Source organism: Eublepharis macularius, chromosome 2 (genome assembly GCF_028583425.1).
Source record: "Eublepharis macularius isolate TG4126 chromosome 2, MPM_Emac_v1.0, whole genome shotgun sequence".
In the NCBI taxonomy this organism is placed as follows: Eukaryota; Metazoa; Chordata; class Lepidosauria; order Squamata; family Eublepharidae; genus Eublepharis; species Eublepharis macularius.
The window spans coordinates 33,847,300-33,865,810 of record NC_072791.1 but is presented as its reverse complement, the minus strand read 5'-3'; the positions used below and the strand labels follow the sequence as shown (position 1 = coordinate 33,865,810).

Sequence of the window (18,511 nt, the reverse complement as noted above, 5' to 3'; positions counted from 1 at the left end):
TCTGCTTGCACAGAGTTTTTTGTTTCATTCAAATGAACATTCAAACCTGGAATTTGGTGGGGAGATAAGCAGGATATAAAGACACAAGTGTGGTTATAGTGAACAACCAAATGAAGTAAGTAAATAAATATGAATCCCTGTATAATGATTTCAAGTAAATGTGTGCATGTATCTTTAAATGAATGGTGTGAGATAGGTGAAGAGTGGGGGGTGAAAGAGAGGGATGAGTGAGTGATATGACTGGTTGATGACTGAGAGTGTGGGCGGAGAGAATGCTGTTTGAGACTGAGAGTAGAGAAAGAACATTCAGTCCGAAGAAAGCAGGCAAGCCGTGTGCTGCCTGAGCAGTTTAAGCATTTCTGTGAAAAATATTTAGTGAGGAAAAGAGGGCTAGCTGGGTGCTGCCTGAGTAACTTTAAGCACATCTGTGAGAAATACTGAGTCAGAGAAAGAGGCTGTGTGTGAAGCCTTAGAAGAGATCTGTGTGACTGAGTTTAAATGAAGTAACTTTAAGAACAAAGAACTACTTTTATGAAACCGATACGCTTCTTGAAAAAATAAGTTTATTTTGTTTTTGTTATATCCCAGAGTAGCGGTTACTGCTGTATCTAATTCCTATCCTCAGGGCGACATAGAACCACGAAGGAGTCTGACACTTAGGCATGTTACCAAAGGGAAAATTTAAATAAAATGTCTTGGAATATAATATTCCTGGTGGCAGCAAACTACCCAGAGGATGTAAGGGAAAGATTAAAGGTAAAATCTACCCAAGAGAAAGTAAGGGTTGTAACACCCTGCATTTCGGTTTCTTTACAACTGAGAATTCCAGAGGTGTTAGTTAGTATATTGTAGCAAAACCAAACAGAAATCCAGGGGCACTTCATTCCAAAATAAAGTTTTGCCAGCTAGAGCTCATTTATTCAGGTGCTATGGGAAGGAAACTGATTTTATATCACAGTTGATAGCCAGTGAGAAGTGGATGTAATTAAGACTAGTGAACGTCCCCTCAGCCGCTAATGTCACTTGTTGATCTTCAGCCAGTCAATCAGCATCTCTAAGGCCGACCTACCTCACAAGAAGATAGTTTCAAGTGGATAGCCAGCCGTGTTGGTCTGCAGTCAAGGAGCAAGATCTTGGTCCAATAGTACCTTAACATTGCACCTGAGGAAGGGAGTTTCTGACTCACGAATGCTCATACATTGGAAATCTAACTCGTCTTTAAGGTTCTATTGGACTCTGATCTCCGTCTACCTACAAGGTTGTTGTGAGGTTGACATGGAGGAAAAGAGAACCACGTATACTGCTTTAAATTGCTCAGATGGGAGGGAGGGAAGGAAAGAGAGCAATTAAAATAGTATCTAGAATAACCGCTTGAAACAAACAGCTTTTAAACTTGCATACTGAAAATCGCCAGACCCTGCGAAGGACGGAATAAGACAGTTATGCTTTACCAATAAGAGGACTCTCTGCCTTCCCTTTCGAACTTGTGCCACCCACAGTTGCCTAGGAAACCGAGGCTCTACCCTTGCGCGTGCTTTCCTTTGGCTCCTTTTTGTGTGTGTGTGTGTCCCTCGTCGGAACCCGTACCGGCCTCGTTTCCTTTTCCGTCATTCGTATGCAGCGCCTAAACTTCCGGTGTCTGGTCGTGAGCGAGCAGAATGGTGAGTGAGGGGCGAAAGCGGCTTTCGTCTGCCGTCCATGTCCCTCTAGGACCCCACCCTCGACCTTAGTGGTATTGTGGAAAGGAAGGCAAGCGGCTGGCTGAGGAGAGGGAGGAAGCGGCCCGTCTGACAGGGCAAGATCTTCCCTCCTTCGCCGTGTTCTGCGATGTCATTGTCTTTCTTCCACCTGCGGCGGAGTGGGCTGAAGTGGGAAGCCTAAAGCAGGAGAGCCCCCTTTGGGAGTTCTCTGTGAAGGGCTGAAATACTGAAACCTAGTGCTTAATTTCTAAAAATCTGAGCGAGCCAGTGTGATGTAGTGGTTACACTGTTGAGTTAAGATGTGCGAAATTGGGGTTCAGATCCTTCTTATGGCCTAGCTTGCTTTAAAGGGTTGTTTCGTGAAGGGAAAAATGAGGGATATGCATATAGGCTGCCGTGAGCATTTTGAAGGAAGAATGGGATGAAGGTTACTAGCTACTTAGGTCATTGATGGGCTTCAAGCCTATTTGCTTTCTGTCCTCTGGTGTGGAAATGGTTCTCTTCACAATATATTTTGTGTTAATATCTTCTAGTATGCGTTTTTGGTGTTGTGCTTGGAGGTTTTTAATAATCGAAATGTATGGTTATGGATTCTGCTTTTCACTAAGTACAACAGCTTTGCATTTTGTGGCTCACTGCATATGGGTGTTTCCCATAGCAAATGGTGTATTTTAGAGTTAAAAGAATATGAGGCTATGAATCCTGACCCAATCAGCGTACGCAGGGGTGGGTTTGGTCATGTTTTACATGTCTTCAACAGGAAGCTTCCAAGTATATGGACTTGGTTGTTGTGGATTTTCCGGGCTGTATCACCGTGGTCTTGGCATTGTAGTTCCTGACTGGCAGCTGTGACTGGCATCTTCAGAGGTGTACCACCGAAAGACAGAGATCTCTCAGTGTCAAACTGGCGAAATGTCAGGAACTACAATGCCAAGACCACGGCGATACAGCCTGGAAAATCCACAACAACCATCGTTCTCCGGCTGTGAAAGCCTTCAACAATATATACGGACTTGGTTATCCACTCATGTCTTCAACGGAATTTCACTCTTATCCATAGAGGTCACTGGGTCACCTCTGATTTGCATTACTTGTTAGTTCTATATCAGTTTGGGAATTACATTGTCCCTTCTAGCATGTGACAGGAAAGCATATAAATAAGAATTTATACTTCTATCCTAAGCAGCGTTTACACCTTTCTATGTCTGTAAAAGTCAGTGGTCTTAGGAGGGTATAACTCTGCTTAGGATGGAACTGTTAGGCTTGGATTGTAATAATTAGAAATAAAGAAAATTCTGTGGAAAAATTAAGTACTAAAAAATTTTCTGCTCTGCATCAGTGTCTCTGGTCTAAAATGTGAAGTTTTTAATCTCCAGTGTTCAAAGCACTTCCTGTTAAACAATTATTTTAAAGAAATTGGAACTGTTCTAAATACATGTAAACAGAATTCAATGAGGATTCCTTTTCTAGCACATGCGTTTAGGATTATAGCCTTATTATGAAATATGTCCTATAGAAATGAATATAACTTAAGCACACCATGTAAATCTTTGAGTACCAAGATTCTTAGAGGCAAAAGATGAGCTGATAGTGTATTATCTGATTTCTTTCCCCTTCTAGGGTCAAAGCCAGAGTGGAGGACATGGTCCTGGGGGTGGTAAAAAGGATGACAAGGTAAATATGAAAAAGCAAATCTTGCTGCCAAGTGTTCTGCGGCTTTGAGAAATGCAGCAAGTTTTTCAGTGTTAGTTGGGAAGGTCAGAAATGAACATAACATGCTGTTTTAGTATATAAAATCTGGAATAATACCAGAGGTGATTTGTTTATTATTTAAGGTACTATCTGTATGAAGTAAATAAAAAAATCTGGATAGAAAGAACTCCTCCCCCCACCCCCATCCTGTAGTGAACCTGATGCAGTGATTACCTGATGCAGTGATTACCAAAGAGATTTTAATTCAGAACCTTGCATACTTTTACTAGTTCTGTCTTCTATTTTAGCTGTGCTTTGTCTTAATGACAAGTCCAAAACAGACACACTTCCATTTGAACGTATTTGAAATACCAGCCTTGTTTTGTATCTGTTATTTGGGAACATAAAGCTAACAGTTTTCTCTGACAAATTTATTTGCCTTTTCCTTTAGCCTGGGAAGCAAGCCATATTCCCACAAACATTTGACATTCTTGAAATCAAGGCTCAGTAAGGTTTGAAGTATTGGCTTCAGTCATCTAGGGCATCAACAAGATGTGCAAAGTCTACAAGGTGTCTGTTTGCTGGACCTGAGAGAAGGAAAGAGACAGTAGTTGCACTTTGCAGTCTACAGTATATTTCAGTAGTCTGTGAAATATCTCGGCATTTGCCTGGAGATCATCTGACCAAAGAAGTATTTACTCTGTCAGTGATTGTCATTCTTATTTGGCTGGAGTCATAGGCTGCTTTGGTGTACTTTCGTTTAGATGGTAAGACCAGACCAATTATGTGGTACAGGGGACATGAAGTCCCCTCTTTTGGAGTTAATAACATTTCTTCTAAGTGCAGTAAGGCAAGTGCTCTTGGAGCCAACTCTGTACCAGTTCTGACTCTTTCTTTTTGTTTCTGTTTTTAAAAATAAAAAGGATAAGAAGAAGAAATATGAGCCCCCAGTTCCAACTAGAGTAGGGAAAAAGAAGAAGAAAACGAAGGGACCAGATGCTGCCAGCAAACTTCCACTGGGTAAGCACAATGGGTTTGTAAGGATCTATAGCTCATGCTTCATGTATAACTGTTGGCTAATTTAGAAGTCATTGCTAATTCAAAAGTATCTGGTAAGAGGTCTGAACCTCTTTGCCTGAGTCTTTGGGGAGGCACTGTCTATCAGAGAAATCGGTACTGGAACTAGCTGGATTAATGACCAGCCTGAATGTCAGGGTCAGTTTATACTGTAGCTTCAATGACCACCAAGATGCAGATGATACAAGGGCTCTGAACTAATTTGGAGATCAAATTATATCATGAATATTAGAGGTAAAATCGATTCTTACAACCGATTGAATTGTATTTTAGCTACATTAAAACAGTGATCTGAAACGAATGGCAGAAAGTAATAAACAACTTCATATGGAGAAGAAACCAAGAATAAGATTTAAAGTACAGGATGACAAAAAAACAAAGAGGATTGAACATAAGAACATAAGCAAAGCCATGTTGGATCAGGCCAGTGACCCATCCAGTCCAACATTCTGTCACACACAGTGGCTAGAAATCCAGTGCCATCTAAAGGACTGTCAGTGAGGCCAGGACACCAGAAGCCCTCCCACTGCCTTCCTTCCAGCACCAAGACAACAGAGCACCACCTCCCCACAAAGAGAATACCATCTATCTCCTGTGGCTAATAGCCTCTGATGGACCTCTGCTCCATATATTTGTCCAGTCCCCTCTTGAAGCTGGCAATGCTTGTAGCTGCCACCACCTCCTGTGGCAACGAATTCCATGTGTTTATCACCCTTTGTGTAAAGTAGTATTTTCTTCTATCCTAACCCGACTGCTCAATAATTTCATAGACTGCCCACGAGTTCTTGTATTGTGAGAAAGGGAGAAAAACACATCTTTCTCTACCTTCTCTAACCCGTGCATTATCTTGTAAACCTCTATCATGTCTCCCCTCAGTCGTCTTTTCTCCAGGCTAAAGAGCCCCAAGCGCCTCAATCTTTCCTCATAGGGAAAGTGTTCCAACCCTTTAATCATTTTAGTTGCCCTTCTCTGTACTTTTTCCAGTGCTATGATATCTTTTTTAAGGTGTGGCGACCAGAACTGTACACAGTACTCCAAATGAGGCCTCACCATCGATTTATACAGAGGCATTATGATACCGGCTGATTTGTTTTCAATCCCTTTCCTAATAACCCCTAGCGTAGCATTAGCTCTTTTTATGGCAGTCGCACACTGTGCTGACGTTTTTAGTGAGTTATCTATCATGACTCCAAGATCTCTCTCTTGGTCAGTCTCCGCCAGTTCAGACCCCATCAACTTGTATTTATATTTTGGATTTTTGGTTCCAATGTGCATTACTTTGCACTTGGCTACATTGAACCTCATTTGCCACATGGATGCCCACTCTTCTAGCCTCGACAGATCCCTTTGGAGTGCCTCACAATCCTCTCTGGCTTTCACCACCCTGAACAATTTCGTGTCATCTGCAAATTTAGCCACTTCACTGCTTAATCCCAATTGCAAATCATTAATAAACAAGTTAAAAAACATTGGACCCAATACCGACCCCTGTGGCACCCCACTGCTCACCACCCTCCACTGTGAGAAGTGCCCGTTTATACTCACTCTCTGTTTCCTATTAATTAGCCAGTTTTCGATCCACAAGAGGACTTGGCCCTTTATCCCATAGCTACTGAGCTTACTTAGGAGCCTTTGATGAGGAACTTTGTCAAAAGCTTTCTGGAAGTCAAGATAAACAATATCTATCGGGTCTCCCTTGTCCACTTGTTTGTTCACTCCCTCAAAGAACTCTAACAGATTGGTGAGACAAGATCTTCCCTTACAGAACCCATGCTGAGTTTTCCTCATCAGCTTTTGGTCATCAATGTGCCCACTAATTTTATTTTTGATAATAGTTTCCACCAACTTACCCGGTATTGACGTCAGGCTGACTGGCCTGTAATTTCCCGGATCTCCCCTGGAACCTTTTTTAAAGATGGGGACAACATTAGCTACCTTCCAGTCCTCAGGAACAGATGCAGAGTTTAATGACAGATTACATATTTTTGTGAGGAGATCTACAAGTTCACACTTGAGTTCTTTCAGAACTCTTGGATGTATGCCATCTGGGCCCGGTGATTTATCAGTTTTTAAATTATCTAGCAGTCGCATAACCTCCTCTCTCGTCACCTCAATGTGACTCAGGTCTTTCAAAACCCCTCCCAAAGTCAGTGCTTCCGGAGTGGGCATGCACTTCTTATCTTCCACAGTGAAGACAGAAGCAAAGAACGCATTCAGCTTCTCGGCCATTTCCCTATCACCCTTTAGTAATCCTTTTACGCCTTGGTCATCCAAGGGCCCCACTGCCTCCCTAGCTGGTTTCCTACTTCTAATATATTTAAAGAATTGTTTATTGTTTTTCTTGGCAGTACCAGATATTAAACTGTACCGCCAGGCGGCATTGGTTTGGATAACCAATTAGATTATAAATCTGAGTAGAAGACACATCAAATTGGAGACAACTGACGCTAAAGAGGGCATTCATAATTATTTATGGCTTAAGAAATCACTAAAATCCATTCAAAAGCAGGATGGGGTCCATATACTAACAGATGGACTATTTAAAATATGGTTCCAGTGCAGAAATAGATTGAGCCCACCAGTCTTGCCACATGTCGCCAATAAACTCTCACTGTGACGCCACCACCAGAAATAGAATCGATCATTCAACTATGAATCTATAAAATACAACAAAACAAGACCTCTGCTATTCCATGGCTTATCTATAATTATAATATTCAATTCTGCTTATAAGAAATTAACGTTTTCTTTTCTTAAGATAAATAGGCTACCACCTTGCAGGATTTGTGGTGTGCTGTTTACAAGTTAAAAACTTTTTCTATTGTTATTATGTTCTAAGTTTATGGTTAATGTTGAATATTATTTCCATGTTAATGAATAAATCTGTTTAATATATTGTATATTTAAGTACTGTTGTTAGTTGAAAAACTTTGTAAAAAAACTAATAAATTTTTTTAAAAAAAATACCAACAAAAAACATAAATATCTCCAAGTGTCATAGTAGCTCTACAATAGCTATGTATCTTAATAATGCATCTCAGTCTAATCTGGGTTGTTGTAAAAATAAATTGATAGCCTTATGTATGTATGATCTCTTTGGAAAACACACACAAATATAAATCCTTAATAAAATTGGAGACCACCAGAAGAAAACACACCCAAACTATGAATCTATGATAGACAAGAAAAGAAATGTGAAAACTTGGCAAGAAATTCAAGCTCAAGGGGAAAATATTCCATGCTTGATGTATCACCAAACAGTATCTAGGTTTAAAGAACAAACTGTCAAAGAAGGCAGCGGTTTAAGAGAAAAAGCAATTCAAATTATTAGTAAGTGGTGAGCTGAAGCATTTATTACGGAATATTTATAAAATTTTACTGCAATACCACATAGAAATGGAGTAAGTCAAAATCTGTATGTTAAAATGGATGAAAAACTTCGGAGAAACCATCCCCATAAATCAATGGGTAGATTTATGGACTAAAGATATTAAATTTACAGATTGTCGGTTGTTAAGAGAGAACTGGTATAAAATGTTCTTTAGATGGTATACTACCCCCAAAGATATTGCGAGAATTAGTAAGGACTATAGTGGACAGTGTTGGAAATGTCAGTGCATGGGTGCAACATTTTATCACATGTGGTGGACATGTAAGAAAGCACAAAGATATTGGATAAAGATAAATAAAGAGATGCAGAAGATTCTCAAGTTCAGGTTTGAGCTAAACCCGAAAAATATGCTATGCCACTAAACATTTTACCGAATAATGTTACACAAGAACAGGGAGATCTTTTCCGGTACATGGTGACAGCTGCAAGAGTACTATATGCAGCGAAATGGAAAACAGATTCGCGCCCTGACATGCCAGAGTGGATAGACAAGATGTACGAATATGCATCAATGGCTAAATTAACTTCCTATGTGCTCAATAGACCAATAGTGGAATTCTGGAAAAAATGGAAAGATTTCTTTGATTACTTATTGACATTAAAGTTTGGATATAAGCAACTAAGGAGAGGGGATGAGAGCTATTATACAATTTAGTTGTGCTGTTATATATTCTGAATATATCTTTCTATTAGCTTAAATTCAAATGTAGTGTTTGTATAAGTTTTTATGCACTTTCTATTGTTATATCTTTTTAAATAAAATCTTTACTTAAAAAAAAAACAATGATCTGAACATTAACATTAATCCTCTCTCAGAAATTGATTGAATGTAATAAATATAGTAAAAATCCATCAGAAGAGGAAAGACTGAAAGGCAGAACCCAGCATTTGGTAAGAGTGCCCTGTGGCGCCTCTGTCTACTCTTGAAATCCCAGCCTTGGAAGCTGGTTGTAGCATCATCCAGTGCAAGTCCAGTAAGATTGCTTTTGGGTGAGAGTGAAAAATGATGTCCTAGAAGAAGGGGGAAAGTGGGGAATCCTGCACAACAGGTAGAAACTTGTGAAGTCCTTTTAGAATGGGCAAGGGGAATAGCACTAATTGCACCATCGTGCTCTCCAACTGAATATTATACTTGCCTTTACCTTGAATTACAGTAACTCCTCATACTCAGTGCAGACTCAAGCTGTTGAAGCTGGAACGAATTAAAGATTATCTCTTAATGGAGGAAGAATTTATTAGAAACCAGGAACAGATGAAACCTTTAGAAGAAAAGCAAGAGGTACCTATTGAGAAGCAAATTCTTTTTTAACTGCTAGTTGTCTGATGTTCAGTTCTCTGCCTCTTAACTTGTACTTCCAGAATGCTTATTTAGAAGCACTTCATCCCCTTGGTCTATTTCATTCATCTAACAAATGGGCCTTGTTGTAGCTGGGCCACAATAAAGAATTAAGCCTCTATGTCACAACCGCTTCCCCCCCCCCAGCAACTTTAAAGACTCTAGAACCTGTATCAGTGCTATAGAATGTTTTATTAAATGTATTGCAGGTACAGTCTGTGCTCCATAACATAAAGGACAGAAGTTAGTTGATTAAAATAGGAGGATAAATTATCACAGTGTCTGTAAATAGAGAAGAAGGTTGAGTTTAGAAAGTCATGCATAACAGCTTGCTTTGGCTGCTGAGCCAGGAGCCATCCTTTCTGGAGTGATGGGGGTTGGTTATGGGGGTTGGTTCATGCTGAATCGGTTCCAGGTTACTGTAATGCACTTTATGTGAGGTTGCCTCTGAAGGCAGTTCGGACAATTTGCAAAAATTACTGATTGCCACCAACTATACAGACTGTGTCTGGCTTGGTTTAGAACAGCTGGCTTTCTATTTGCTTCTGGGCCCAATTCAAATTGCTTGTTACTTCCTTTTAAAGCCCTAAATGGCTTGGGAATAGGGTGTTGAAAGAACCATCTCTCATATATTTCTGCCCACTTTGAGGTCTCTCTTGGAGGCAAAGTGGGTTCCAACTAAGAGTAGTTCCTTTTTAGTTATAAGTCCCCAACTTTGGGATTGTCATCTGGTGACATGCTTATTTTTCCCTAGTAAAGGTTTCTGTTCTCCTGGACCTTTACAATATTTTGTCGAAGGCTTTCACGGCCAGTGTCACAGTGACACTGAGAGATCTCTGTCTTTCGGTGCTACACCTCTGAAGATGCCAGTCACAGCTGCTGGCAAAATGTCAGGAACTACAATGCTAAGACCACGGCAATACAGCCCGGAAAACCCACAACAACCATCTTTACAATATTATTTGTCCTCATTCTGCAGTTTTGAATTCCAGTCTTGTTCCTGCTGTTCTAATTCTGCTGAACATCTTAATTTGACTAAATATTTCCATTCTTGCTGAGTGTAAGCCTTAATTATTATACTAATTTTATTATTTTTTAATTTATTACTGAGAACTGCTCCAGAAGCAGCTGCTGGTTGACATGAACGTATAAATCCTTAAATAAATCAAGGTTGGTAGGGGAATAGTAGGCAATGTTTAACCCATGATTACAACTTGTTTTTGTCTGCAGGAAGAGAGATCCAAGGTGGATGATCTGAGAGGAACCCCAATGTCTGTAGGGACTCTGGAGGAGATAATCGATGACAATCATGCCATAGTGTCTACATCGGTGGGATCGGAGCACTATGTCAGTATTCTTTCTTTCGTCGACAAGGATTTGCTAGAGCCAGGATGTTCAGTTTTACTTAACCATAAAGTAAGTAATGCTTTTGTTATAAAGCTTTGCCTCTCATCCAAAACACTGAAAACCGGCAACTTTACAAATACAAGTTTGCATTGTGTAAACTTCCAATAGTTGTTGGTATATAGTTGTGGTGCATTTTAAGAAGGACGCCAACAAAAGGAAGATAATTCAAAGGAGAGCAGCAGAGATGGTAAAGATTCCATTGCAGGAGAGCTAATCTAACGCCTAATACCTTTTGGAACTGGGCAAGTTCTGTGGCTTGCTTGTCCTGTTGGTTTCTCTGGAAGGTAATTTTTACCATGTGAACTGGTCTGCAGACCAACGGTAATTTCGTTACCACCACTGCCCTACCTCCATCTACTTGCTTGTAATGAACCAAGTGTTCAAATAGACTAGTTTTCTTGTGGGTTCCGCCCTCCCTTTACTTGTTGGTGCTGCTACCTTTTACTTAGGTCCATGCTGTAATAGGAGTTTTGATGGATGATACAGATCCCTTAGTGACTGTGATGAAGGTGGAAAAAGCCCCACAGGAGACCTATGCAGATATTGGTGGCTTGGATAACCAGATTCAAGAAATCAAGGTAATTATACTTCTAGCATTGTTTAGTACAAAAGGAGGTGCCTGAACATCTGTTACATAATGATTTTTAAAGCTATAATATGAATCCAGTATTTCTGTGGCTTGGTAATTCTCACAGAATTCCAGTTGTATTTGAACTCAGTGCAGAGAGACAAGTGCAGTTATTTGTAAACCTATATCTGTTACTTTAATCTTCCTCTCTAAAGAGAGACTGTGCCTGTTAACTTTACGAGAATCCTGTGAGCTAGGTTAGGCTGAGAGTGAGTTGCCCAGGCCTAGCCGAACTGAGCAAAGCTTTGAATTTCCGTTTCCTGTCTGAATACTTTAGCCACTGCACCTTCCTAGCAGTAATTTGAATTGTTGGCATTTGTTGCTTTAAATAACTTGATGTTAATGTCTTTGGAAAAATTCATGATGCTCAAGAGAACTAGTTGAATTAATATCAAGCTTGATTATGTAAAAAGCCTTGTTTTCAGGGTTTGTTGGGCATCCTTGTTGCAGAATTTGAGAACGGTATATATGAAATGTCGCTTGGCTTCCTTTAGTGTACCAAGTGGTATCTGTTGTATTTAATTCTAGACAGCTACAAACATGTCTAAGGAGTTACCTCAGAATAGTGGTGATGTTGTCCATTGCCTGTTATAAGGTAGTACATACCCGGAACCTTGGGACCAGTAGAAGTTGCATTCACTGCTGAAAATTCTGATCTTCATAATTAGGCAACATATTAATCTGTGGTTTCAAAACTGGAAACAGCTACAGTGATCCATCTCCCTAGGCTGATATGCTTTGAAGACACGTCATTTCTTCCCTATAGGAGTCTGTGGAGCTCCCTCTGACCCATCCTGAGTATTATGAAGAGATGGGTATAAAGCCACCCAAAGGAGTCATTTTGTACGGGCCTCCTGGCACAGGTATTGATAGTCTCTCTTTGTTGCTCAGTTCTGAAGAATGTTGTGCATAGAATCAGCACAGTGTAGCAGTCAAAATGAAGGTTCCCCACAGTATTTTCTTCACTGAGTTGGATCTTATTCTTTGTCCCATTTGCCCAACCTCATGAGATTTCTGCTGTTTCTCTCACTTTTCTATGCTAATTCCAAAGATCCATCAGTCCAGAGGGACAGGATATCAGCATCGCTGGGGGTGGGTGGGAGGAAAGTTTTCTTTAGCACTGAGAATACCTAGTGGGATGTGCATTCTGCTATTTCTGGTTAGAAAAATACCAATATTTTTGGTATTTTTCTGGTATCCAAGTGATTTATTATTTATTGACCTCATTTATACCCCGCCTTTCTCCTCAACGAGGACCCAAAGCAGCTTAGAGCATTCTCCTCTCATCCATTTTATCTTCACAACAACCCTGTGAGGTAGGTTAGGCTGAGAATGTGTGACTGCCCCAAGACCACCCAGCAAGCTTCCATGGCAGAATGGGGATTCAAACAATAGAGGAGATTGGATGCCTCCCAATTGGATGCATCCACCACCTAGCTTTTTAAACCTTTTAAATGGTAGTTCAGGTGGTGAACCCTGTTACTGAGGGCTGCTATCTATTTTATACTACTTTTATATTATACTGTTTTATATTGTTTTTTAAATTGTTTTAATATAAATTATATTGTAAATGCTTCTTATTAAATTGTAATCCGCCCTGAGCCTGCTTGTGCGGGGAGGGTGGAATATAAATTGAAAATATAAATGAAAGAAAGAAAGAAAGAAAGAAAGAAAGAAAGAAAGAAAGAAAGAAAGAAAGAAAGAAAGAAAGAAAGAAAGAAAGAAAGAAAGAAAGAAAGGGGGTGGGGAGGGAAGCCCTTGCAGATTCAACCCAAAACAAGGCTAGGGAAAATACAGGGTCAAGTTACAAACTAAAATAAAAATATTCCAAATAAATATTTATTATGAGTGTACACACGGTTGTAGTTAAAAACAAAGAAAAAAATATAGGGTTTAAATTAAAAATATAGGGCTTAAATTACAGGATACATGCGTCTGTTAAAAGTAACTAAAATATTCCCCATATACAGATGATGCTACAGTCCAATGACTGACACAAAAACGGACCAGACACATTTCGGCCCTCAGGCCTTCCTCAGTGGTCAATTGTACAATATTTATGTTAAACAAACATACCCCCACATTTAGAAACCAATATAAAAATGCTCACAATGCTCTTGCCTACAATGCAAAAAGAGAAAGGAGGGAGGAAAAAATGTTTTTATGTTGGCAATCACTATACTCTAGAAATATTTTTAAAAAAACACTGGACCAATTTTACCTCTTGTATTGTGTGATATAATTCAATTGGTTAGCAGGCTGTAGACTGCTCTCACACAGTGATCTTCACTTGATATAGTGTTCTGTAGATTTAAAAAAAAAACGAACTAGATATTCCAAATAAAACTTTTTAAACTCCCCCCCCTACTCTCCAATTTTCAACAAATCCAAGGCTTGGTTTCCAGTGTCTTTGGGTTCATCAATCTGTAGTTAGTAGTGGAGTGGAATACTGAATATTGATTCCCCCCAAAATCCAGACATACTCAGGAATATCTGAAAATGTTCAGGCCTAGCATTTTAATACTTCCAGGTGTGTTTTCCTTCAATTTTACAAGTTTTCTGAGCAACAGGAGCTGGGGGGAGGCAGCTCCTAGGCAATGGGATTAGATGTTAGTGGGAGTACTTCTGTGCAGAAAATAAATATGGTTCCAAAAGTGTTGTTCTTGTCATTTCCCATAAAGGGAAAAAACATATGCACGCAAATATTGTAACAAGAGATGTTAGGAAAGTAGACAGGTATCTCAATATAAAACAAGCACAAGCAGATCCAACAAAGCACCTAAAATAAAGCTCATGCGTGCTGTTTTGCTGTTGTTTCTTCATTACGGGGATGGAAGGGAATAGAAATGCCAGAGATGAAAGGCTGGTGGTTCTGTTTGGCTTGCTTCATTGGCCTGGGTTCTACTGGGATTTTCTGGTTTGACATTGGTTGTGTTGGGCTTGCCACATTAACCTGTGGCTGTGTTGGGCTTGTTAGGTCTGTTAGTAATTGGAGGTTTTTGGCTAGTAGTTATTCTTGTGTATTTAGCTATTGGCTTCTTTGAATTTTTTTCCTATAGGAAACCATGGAGATAAGTAGGAGGGTGGGGAACTCTTGCTCAGTCGTCCATAGAATTGGATCTCTTGGTCCAATGTGCTTGAAACTTGCCGGGGGAAGGGGGGCATCTTTAGTGGATAGGAAAGACTAGAACTCCTGCAATTTTGGTGTCACTTGGTTGAAAAACAGTCACTTCTACCCCTTTACCTCCCCCCCCCCAAGTCCCCCATAGGGAATATTGGAACCTGAATAATTCTGGAATCTTGAAAAAACTTGAATCCTGAAATGGTATCAGGGGACCCAGGTATCCCTAAATACCAGCATTTCAGTCTTTCCTGAAATCTGAATCTGAAAAATGCCAATTTTTTTACATGCACATCTCTAGTACCTCGGATCCAAGCCACCAGCTATGGTTGTGACAAATAATGTTTTCTAGACATTCTTCAGGACAAATTATTTGCTGCTTGACTCTCAACACTCCTCCAGGAAGCTGAGGATCGAAGTTACAGAGGCAATTCAAAGTCTGTTAAATACCTATAAGACAGTAGTTGAATTGCTTGTTAACTTAATAAAGAATATTAACTTATCATAGCTTCTGTGGGAACTCCTTAGTAATCCTGAATTGCATGCATCTGTAATACAAATGAGCAACAGTCACTACGAGCTGTAGCTTCTCTGTCTGTTGAAAATCAAACAGGTAAAACCTTATTAGCCAAAGCAGTGGCAAACCAGACCTCTGCCACCTTTCTGAGAGTGGTTGGCTCTGAGCTTATACAGAAGTACCTGGGAGATGGGCCCAAGCTTGTCCGAGAGCTGTTTCGAGTTGCGGAGGAGCATGCCCCATCAATCGTCTTCATCGATGAAATTGATGCTATCGGTACCAAAAGGTAGGGTTTTGTTGTCACTTTCCACGTGGAACATAAATGCTTATCTGAAAATTTGATTTACTTTTTCCATTTATTGCTAGGCTGCTTGTAGCTGACATTGGGCATGTTGTTGTCCCCAAAAATATCTTTTTATGGCTCACAGGCTTTTTCCAGTAGTAGTTGCCACAGGAGCCGAAAGTAGGCAGTAGGTTTTTGCATTGCCCTGAAACATGGCCAGCTTAAACCAATGAGTTACATGTGAATGCTGATGACAGTCACAAAAGCCCCTGCTACTACTAAGCTGCACAAACCACAGTAGCTGAAAACCATGAGGTGGGGAAGGAGGAGAATCCTCCTGTCGGAGCTGCAGGCAAGGCTTAGCCATTGTTGGTTAGTTTGAGACCCCCTCGAATCCACCCAGTTCATCCACTGGTTTGGCGGATTCAGAGGACATTGGAGAGTTTGCTGGTTACCTGGGGCTTAGAAACTAGTGTGCCCCTCCCCCACGAGGTTGTACTTGAGACTGGCACACATGAAAAGAGGTGGTCGTTGCTTGCACCATACTCCGTTGGCTTGTGCCTCTTTGATTTTATAGCACAGCAAGGGAAATGTCATTCTTGGTGGAGACTGCTGCCTGCGATTTGCTTAGTTTCTGTTCTGTGTCTCTTGTGCTTCAAAGGTATGACTCCAATTCTGGGGGTGAAAGGGAGATCCAACGGACGATGCTGGAGTTGCTGAACCAGCTAGATGGGTTTGACTCCCGTGGAGATGTAAAAGTGATCATGGCCACTAACAGAATAGAAACGCTGGATCCAGCCTTAATCAGGCCAGGTAACTGTATTGTATTGCGTGGCTTTTGTTTCATTTCAAGCCTGACTAAATGAATAAGTTGGTGGTTCCTGTTCTGTGGCTTGTAATTAATAGACTACAATACCATTGTTGTTCATGGCACTTTACAGAGTATGAAGTCTCTTCTGGAAAATTCGCAGTTGTCATTTTGAAGTCAGGGAGACCACAGAGAGCAATTACAGTGCAGACTTCACAGGAGCCTTTGCCACATGTTGTGTATAGTGTTTTGAGTTTTAGACTGGGGCCTGAGTTCAAATCCCCACTGTGCCATTAAGTTCATTGAGCAATTTTGGGCCATTTGCACTCTCTTATCCTAACTCATTTCACAGGGCTTTTAAATGAGGAAGGGAGAACCATGCGCACCACTCTGAGCTTCTTGGAGAAAGGGTGGGATGCAAATGTACTAGCTGGATTTTGTAATGTACTAAGACTTGAGCCCCTTGGAACAGAACTGAAATCAAAAACACCCCATTAGTGCTTTTCAGGAGTTCTGTCGGTTGGGTTGGAGAGACCAATTCCACATAAGCCTGAGATCTTACTGTTAAACTGTGTAGTTTATATGCTTAAAAATGTTCAAACAGTAGCTTTGCCAGAACAAAAAAAAATAGCCCAGCATGATTGGTTGGTGAAAGTAAAATATATCTACATGTTGGGGAAATTAACAGCCTACCAGAAAAACAGAAATATTTCAAGATTAGACTCATTATAGTCAAGAGATGTGTTAAAAATTGATCTTGCAATAAAGTGTGAGAATGAGAGTCCTTACTTTTGCATGGTTTTTATGGGGGGGGGCGGGTAGACATTTTGACTTTTTATTACGTGCAATTTTTTGTATTGAATATATTTGTCTAAATTTAAAAAATCCTTTTAGGGAGTTATTCTTAACAGACTACTATGAAAAAATAAATTTAAAATCTATTCTGCTGATGTGTGTATGCTTTAGAACAACGCTGTTGTTTGTTATAGATAAAAGAAAATGTTTTCCCCAAGGTAGTCCCACTGCACAGAGAAAGCCTTTCATGTCTTGTCTACAACAGCTACACTTTTTTTTCTAATCTCCAGGGCGTATTGATAGAAAAATAGAATTCCCTCTGCCTGACGAGAAAACCAAGAAGCGCATCTTTCAGATTCACACCAGCAGGATGACTTTGGCAGACGATGTTACTCTTGATGAGCTGATTATGGCTAAAGACGACTTGTCTGGCGCTGATATTAAGGTATGTTATGTACAGGCAAGCTTCAGTTTCCATTTTAACCATAAACTATTGCAAGAAACAACCCTTGACTTGAGAAATATTTTCACAGCATTTGACAATGTGAGATTCAGGACATTTTCCAATATATTCATTATTTTCCCTCTCTGGTAGGCAATTTGCACAGAAGCTGGCTTGATGGCTCTGAGAGAACGGAGGATGAAAGTAACAAATGAAGACTTCAAAAAATCGAAAGAAAATGTTCTCTATAAGAAACAAGAGGGCACCCCAGAGGGCCTCTATCTTTAATATCTTTTCCTTTTTTGTTGTTGTGTGTGGGGACATTGTTGGGAATTGTTGGGACTACCTTTCAGAAAACAGAATTAAAGTCCTTTGTGAACAAAAAGAAAACCTTGGGTTGCTGCTCAAAGCATGCTAGCCAGATTCTTCTCCCATTGTCATTTACTCACTGTATCTGCCATTAAAGCAGGGGTGGGGAACGTCCGGCCCACGAAATCATTTGGTCTGGCCCGCAGGGCTGGCGCGTCCATTAAGGTGAAGCCAGCAGCCGCCTCGAGCACAGCTCTCTGAAGGAGTCGCTGTGGCCCATGCTGGCCCCCGACAACCCCCCGGCCCGACCTGGCACCAGCGCCTTGGGCCACGCAGCACAGAAGCAATCACGCTGTTGCTTCGTGCTCTTGCACCCCCAGCCCGACCCGGCGGCAGGATGCATGGCGCAGAAGGAATCAAGCTGTGCCTATTGCTTCGTGCGCTTGGTGGGTATTGGACATTAGGAAGGTCAGTTTGTAGCTCCTCAAAGTAGTTGCCAGCAGACACTCCAGTTTTTGCCACTGTGAAGAGAAAATGACAGGAAAGGGAGGGACCCATGGATCATGCCTTTCCCGGGGTTCAATCTCTCTGAAACTTGGGCGGGGGGGGGGGGGAGATCTTTAGAGGATAGTGAGGACTAGGTCCCCTGCAAATTTGTTGGGTATTGGATATTGGGAAGTCAGTTTGTAGCCCCTCAAAGTAGCTTCCAGCAGACACTCCAGTTTTTGCCACTGTGAAGAGAAAATGAAGCAGTTCCAGCCATCACATTAGGGGTGAGTTAATTAAACGTTTGACCAAATATAGCAGGCTAATTTTTAAGTTGATAATTTTTCCCCACCCCTGCATTAAAGTAATGGTTTCCAAATTAACTGGAACAGTTGGCTCAGAATTTTAGGAGGGAGCTCCAGATGTCCATGCTGACCTGTCTTCTTGCCTGTCACTTCACGAATGGATACATTCATTAGGCTTTAAAAATTCTCCCGTAATTGGCTGGCTAAAATTTAA

General features: G+C 40.7%; 1 protein-coding gene across 1 annotated transcript; it reads left to right on the top strand.

Moving 5' to 3' along the window:
* Window positions 1-1,563: 1,563 nt before the first annotated feature.
* On the top strand, window positions 1,564-17,916 carry PSMC1 (proteasome 26S subunit, ATPase 1). The gene is made up of 11 exons (XM_054971605.1): window positions 1,564-1,661; window positions 3,321-3,374; window positions 4,316-4,412; window positions 9,015-9,139; window positions 10,427-10,612; window positions 11,053-11,181; window positions 11,998-12,094; window positions 14,966-15,155; window positions 15,814-15,965; window positions 17,046-17,200; window positions 17,351-17,916. Exons 1-11 carry the CDS (start codon window positions 1,659-1,661, stop codon window positions 17,483-17,485), a joined length of 1,323 nt encoding a protein of 440 aa, XP_054827580.1. The 5' UTR covers window positions 1,564-1,658; the 3' UTR covers window positions 17,486-17,916.
* Window positions 17,917-18,511: the final 595 nt, after the last annotated feature.